The sequence below is a fragment of the Solanum verrucosum genome, unplaced genomic scaffold (assembly GCF_900185275.1).
Source record: "Solanum verrucosum unplaced genomic scaffold, falcon-dt-bn FXZP01000259.1, whole genome shotgun sequence".
In the NCBI taxonomy this organism is placed as follows: domain Eukaryota; kingdom Viridiplantae; phylum Streptophyta; class Magnoliopsida; order Solanales; family Solanaceae; genus Solanum; species Solanum verrucosum.
This window is the reverse complement of record NW_026019973.1, coordinates 309,644-316,045: the sequence shown is the minus strand read 5'-3', so window position 1 is coordinate 316,045 and position 6,402 is coordinate 309,644. Positions and strand designations below refer to the sequence as shown.

General features: G+C 35.2%; 1 protein-coding gene across 1 annotated transcript; it reads right to left on the bottom strand.

Moving 5' to 3' along the window:
• Window positions 1-1,504: 1,504 nt before the first annotated feature.
• LOC125817239 (protein LONGIFOLIA 1) lies at window positions 1,505-4,547 on the bottom strand. The gene is made up of 4 exons (XM_049496784.1): window positions 4,390-4,547; window positions 2,804-4,306; window positions 2,512-2,701; window positions 1,505-2,396 (listed from the first exon to the last, which is right to left on the bottom strand). Exons 1-4 carry the CDS (start codon window positions 4,507-4,509, stop codon window positions 1,807-1,809), a joined length of 2,403 nt encoding a protein of 800 aa, XP_049352741.1. The 5' UTR covers window positions 4,510-4,547; the 3' UTR covers window positions 1,505-1,806.
• Between the last annotated feature and the right edge of the window lie 1,855 nt (window positions 4,548-6,402).

Genomic DNA, 6,402 nt, shown 5'->3' with positions numbered 1-6,402 from the left:
GCATAAATTTGATATTTAAATGCATTCAGAGTGTCTACTATATCCCGTCTCAATGATGTCGTTTGAGGTAATTAAATTTGTATATGTTATTATACGGCTTTAAAATCATAATCATGTTATTAATTCTGTGATTCAACAATTCGACAGATATCTTAATTATATTTTGAAATTATAATTGAAAAAATAATAATACGCACGTGTTATAGCTCTAGGTCTTTAAACTTTTTGTAAACATCTCCTATAATGATTCTCTGCTATAATAGAATTGCTCTTTGTCGAATTCAATAGGATGTTCCTGGTAATTGGGGTTGATATTTATGTTACTAAAAATAAGGGTAAATTTAGGCTAAAAGGTGGACGCTAGGAATATTTTAAAGTCTAATAGGTAGACGAAGGATGTTTTGTACCGATTCATATAGTTAAGGGGTATTTTAAGCCCCTTTTCATATTTGTAATAGACATATTATATGATATACGTAATAAACAAAAATAGAAGTTACTTTAATCAAATATTTTTAAGAGTGATTTATGGTTTATTTTTTCATGCAACTTTAGTCGATATGACTTGCTTTAAAGATGGTGAAAATACCTTGTAATTAAAAAATAAAATTTATATGAATAAATTCACTTTAATCAAAAATTAATATTTAGCTATGAAAATTTTAAATCTAGTTTGAAGCTGTATTTTAATATATAAATTACTTCACTTTTAAAATTGTATTTAAATACATACAAATATGAGTATTATTTCAAATGTTCTTTACGAAAAGTATAACTAAAAAATGGAAGGAAAAAAATCAGTTTATTTTAAAATAAAAAAAATATTATAGTTTTTTTCTGGTCATTTAGCACTACCCATAAAACTTAATCTTTTAACACCTATTACTCCTAACTCCATAAAAAGAATGAAAAATATTTTGAATCTATGGCCAAACGCCTACTGTTAGGTCATAGACACTGACACTGTGGCACAATTTAACAAAGGGTTTTTCATTCCCAAAGTAAGAGGTTTTGGTTCCAACTGTTTTCAAGGTATGCACTAAACATCCCTTTTTGGCTTTCAGTGTATTCTAATGTTGTGTCTAATTTATTTAGTCATGCCAATGAAAGGGAACCTTAACATAACTGATAAAGTTATTGTCAGGTGACTAAGAAATCACGAGTTCAAATTGTGATAACAACCTCTTATAGAAATGCAAAGTAAAGCTATGTACAATAGATCTTGTAGTCTTGTGCATAGCAAAAGTTTGATGTTAAATGATAAGGTTATTGACATGTGACTAAAAGATCACGAGTTCAAATTGTTGAAACAACCTCTTACAGAAATGCAAGGTAAAGCTATGTACATTGTACAATAAACTATGTAAAAGCGAAAACTTGGTGCATCGGACTACTTTTTTGCCAACCAACTAAAAGGAGAATCAGAAAATGATGTCAATTTAACACAACCACTTTATCAAACCTTGAACATTTACTTAAATCACCAAACATGCATTCACTTTTCCCAAAAGGGTCAAATTTGATTTACTCAAATCACATGATAACTAATTATTTATGCCAACTAACTCAAACTTTTTTGCATTTCACATTAAAAAAAAAGATTTCCAAACTTGATCCAGTCTAACAACACTTTCCCTTTTTTTACAATCTTGGGAAGTGACTACTATTACAACACCTTAGTACCCTTCCTAGGTAGTCAAGAATCAATAGGAACCAAAACCTAAAAAGTGGTAAAACAAATTAAAAAGGGAAAAAAAAACACGAAAACAAGGAAGCTTGGACATGAAAATAATCCTTATGAGCGCTTTAGAAAACTAACTTCCTACGGGAAGCGGTTAAGAGGGTAGTTTTGAAGCCAATCACAGCAAGGTCTTGGATCGTTTCGACTATCAAATCCTTGAATATCTGCCTTTCCATGTCCAAAACTGCCTCGGACATCTCAACCGGACAGTCTCCCCAACCATTGACAGTGTCTTGAGCCAGGTCTTTCTTGAGAACTTCACAGATGATCTCAACCAAATTGTTACCACTTTCCCTTTCTTGGATTCTTTGGAACTCGGTCCAAATGCCTTCAAGTGATGGCTTTGCAATAGATGAACCTGACCAGGAAAATGCTTTCCATGGAGGTAGTTGTCTGTTTCTATCAAGAATTTCAGTTATAGTGTCGAAGATCAGCTTCCGTTGGAGTCTGGAGACCTTGGAGGTGTCCTTTCCTTTGAGATATTGCTGCTTCTCCAATAATAAAAATACATCAGAGTCTTCAGGCAGATAACAGGAAGCTCTAAGGATGTCCGAAATGTAACCAAGATGAGAGTCATCCGTTGAATCGTTAGACTTTGATCGGACAGGTGAAAATGATGAGAGCCATATTTCTTCCTCCGATTCCCCTGAAACATCTGATTCAGTTTTTAAGTAACATTAGCTATCACACAAGCAGAAATATGGAAAGCTTATCTAATGTATTTAACTTGCCATTAATCACCAGTACTTGAAGAAAGTACAACTGTTTACCTTTGAAATCGATGTTCCTTTTCATAATAGGTGAAGGGGATGGCGAGTCGTCCCTGTAGAATGATGAGTCAAGAACTGACACCGGACTCGGTTGTGATTCAGGGGCTGTCATCTCTGCTATGCTATTAAGAAGCTTATCGCACCTTTCCAAAAGGCTCCTTCCTTCATTGTAATCCTCCAAATTTGATCTCTATAATGCCACATTTCAAGAAACAACGATTAAATTCAAGTCATTAGTGATTACTATATTTTTCTTTCAAGATAAATTCAGTTACTTGATTTGTTACTATACCTCCGCATCAGTTTGGAAAGATGAGCTAACAGTGCTTTCAGAAATGGAAGATGACTCGTCCTCTGTAACAAACGTTGTGATCTTCTCTTTCTGCTTACTCTCTGTCGTTTCTCTTTTGTTTCTAGGTGAAACCTTTGAGCCATTATGCTCCAAACTGTTTCTCCTCGAACTAAGCTTCGGTGATTGTACTGGAGAAACTCTTCGATTCTCAATTGGCTCTCCTGCTCTTCTACGACTATCAACATTCAGATTCTTTGGTTTGGCCACAGAACTAGAAAGCCTCACACTGTTTTCTCTTTGAGTTGGTGAGCTGGAATCTCTAGATCTTAGTGGACTCCGAGCATTTCGTTCAGAAGCAGGCCGTTCCCGACATGGGCTCACAGATGGAAGGCTTTCACTAGAAAGATTGGGTCTCCGACCAATGACATTTCGGCTTCTCAAACTTGAAGGGGATGTACCATTTGCCATTCTTCTATGGCTTGGTGAAACTGATCTCGAAGGCCTCATAAGGACTATTGGGGACTCATCAGATGATAAAGTAGGATCATATACAAAATTCCGGTGGCCAATCTGCTCCGACGGTCTTTTGTTATGAAGGAGCCCTTTGAGTTGCAAAGCCTCAAGGATTTGCTTCAATGTCTCAAGATCTTTAGAAGGCTCGTCAATTCCTCTCATCTTCAGTCTCTTGTCAATCTCACCATAGAGTGAGACCGTCTGCTTTGGCTCCGGGAAAATGTCTGCTGTATCGAAGAAAAACTTCCTGTGCTGAGGTGACTTCCACGGCGATGAACTTAAACTTCTGTTTGAAGCCTTTGGTCTTTCAGTGTTCTCATTCTTCAGAGGATAACCCATCCGGTCCGTAGATCTTGCATTTGGCATTGTGCTTCTACGTTCATTCGTTGCATTGTCTTTTATTGCATTGTTTGATACATTAGCTCGAGTATTGTTTAGCTCTTTGAAATCCACATGGTTTCCATCCACATAACGGCCATTAAACAAATCTCTTGAAACTCTGGATTCTGATGCAGATCTTCTCAACTCTGATTTTGGCAGAGTTTCATTGTTTGATTGGGGTAATGGTTCAAGTCCCATTAGCCTTGCAATGACACTCGGGCATGGACGTTGATTGTCGTCACAATCAGCTACTACTCCATCCTCTGTGTTCTCACCTCTGTTAGCTGATAGAACTGAACCCTTTGTTCGTAGCTCCCTCGGTCGAAGACTTCCTTTAGCATCAACAACAGCTCTACTGTCCAATGAGAGCCTCGGAGCTTCTTTGCAAAACTTCCACGAAGACCTCGTCCCTTCTTTTACTTCAAATATTGGAAGAGGGAGCGGTGACTTTGGCGGTGTCGCTACCGAGACAGGAACAGCTGGCTCAACAGAAATGACCTCTACTGCTGCCTGCTTGGACTGATCCAGACTTGGCTGTGGTTTCCCAAGCTCCTTTGAAACTGCCGGTGATGCACTAAACTTATCGGACTCAGACACATCATCAGGAACCTGAAAATTCAAACAATCATCCACCAATACAACCACAATGCAGACATCTAAACAGAAAATAATCAAACAAGACAAACATATACCGTAAAATGTGGCAAACGTTTCGTAGCATAGAGTCTCTTCCCGGCTAAAATGTGATTACGATCGAACAGCTGAAGAAATCCACCCATACAACCCATTCTCCTATCATCCATACCATCCATATTGCCACCAGATAGACTTTTTTTTTGGATCTACTCCTGATGAACATTAATAGTCAGTCAGTCCATGTCAATAAGTTAATTTACAGTGAAACAGCTTTAGTTCATAAACCAATTATTATTATTGTTATTATCAGTACAGCAGAATCCATTAAGATGATGTACACACTACTATGTAAATTGCTTATAGGGTCTTTTGTTTTGCAAAATCAGGTGACTAATAAGCATATCCTTCATCATCATACCTTTAATATCAAGTTACAAAAAAACAAAAAAATGAAGAAACAAGTTTCAAGATTGTCTCTTTTTCACAGCATTGAGGTCTATTGATCTCAATAATGCTAAAGAATCAGAATGATGCAATATATATATATCTTGAATATACACATCAGATTCAAAAGGAAAACAGGCAAATGCAGCTAAAACTTACTGGGATCTGGATTAGTTAATGCTTTCAAGAGGCAAAAAAACACCAAAAAATCCAAACCAACTAACTTGTTTGGTCATTGAAAGAACCAAAAATCTAGTAAATACTTGATAAAAACGCTTCAGCAATTTTTACTCCATTTTTTTTCAATTTCAAGATTTCATCAATTCACAATGCCATTACATGGAAGCAATGAACCTACTCCCCCCACACTTCTAAAAAAAAAAAAAAAAAAAAAAAGAGATCCTTTAATTTGTTTGTGTTTCCTTCAATTTGGAAACTCACTACAAAAAAAAACAACACATTTATAGAAACCCATTGAGATAAAAATCACACCTTTACATAAATCCTTCAAAATATGAATGAAAATCACACATTAACACAAACCCAATGAGGTAAAAACCATAGCTTTATCACTAAATTTTGCTCATTTTTGCTGTACTAATTGGCATTAATGCTGAAAAAGAAAGACAACCCAACAATAATAACAAGAAGAAAATGCCATTTAACCACTCAAAGAAGAAGAAGAACCCCATTGAAGCAAAAAAAAAATCAGACCTTTACAGAAACTTGACCTTATTTTCCAGGTGAAACTTTTTTTTGACCAATTCAATGAGAAGATGGGTGAGATTAATTTCCAAAAAGAAAGGAACCCAATTGGGGAAATAGCAAGAAAATCATGTCTGAAGCTTCAAAACAGAGAGCTACACAGATCTGAAAGTGGAAAGACAGTGTAAAGAGAGTAGACTATTCAAGAAAAGGAAGTGGTCATTCATGGCTATTAGTAGTGATTATATATGTGGCTAAGTTTATAGAGTTACAGGCAAATATGCTTAGCTATGGAAGTTCCCAAACGATTTGAGGAAGAAAACAAAGGGGGAGAGGAGAGAGATAGAGAAGAGAAAGAGAGTGAGTAATAGGGGGTGGGGTATCATTGTTTTGTGTTGCCAACTTTGAAGAACTAGACCGTCAAACACACATTTAACAAATTAATTACTCCCTTCCTTTTTCACGTCTTATTTCATGTGGCACTCGTTAAAAATTTAGTTCATTTATCTCATTTTCGTTTGATGAAAGAAAGGTTCATCCATCCATACCATTATTTATTAACTAACAACAGTTTTGATTTTATAAAAATATTTTTTACACGCGGTCAATTGTGATTCGTCCAAGTCATTAATTAAATAATTTTTTTAATAAAAAAGAAAAATGTTTAAATATGTTATCGAATTTTAAGAAATGGTTTATCTATATCATCGATTAAAAATTTGGCTCATCTATGTCATTTCAGTTAATAAATAATGGCATAAATGGGTCTTTTCTCAAACGAAAATTGCATTGATGAGCCAAACTTTTAACGGATGACATAAATAAGTATTTTTTCAAAGTTCGATGGCATATTTGAGCCTTTTCCCAAAAAAAAGAAGTTTTTTTTAATTTATGATCTAAAATAATTCTAAGATATTTAT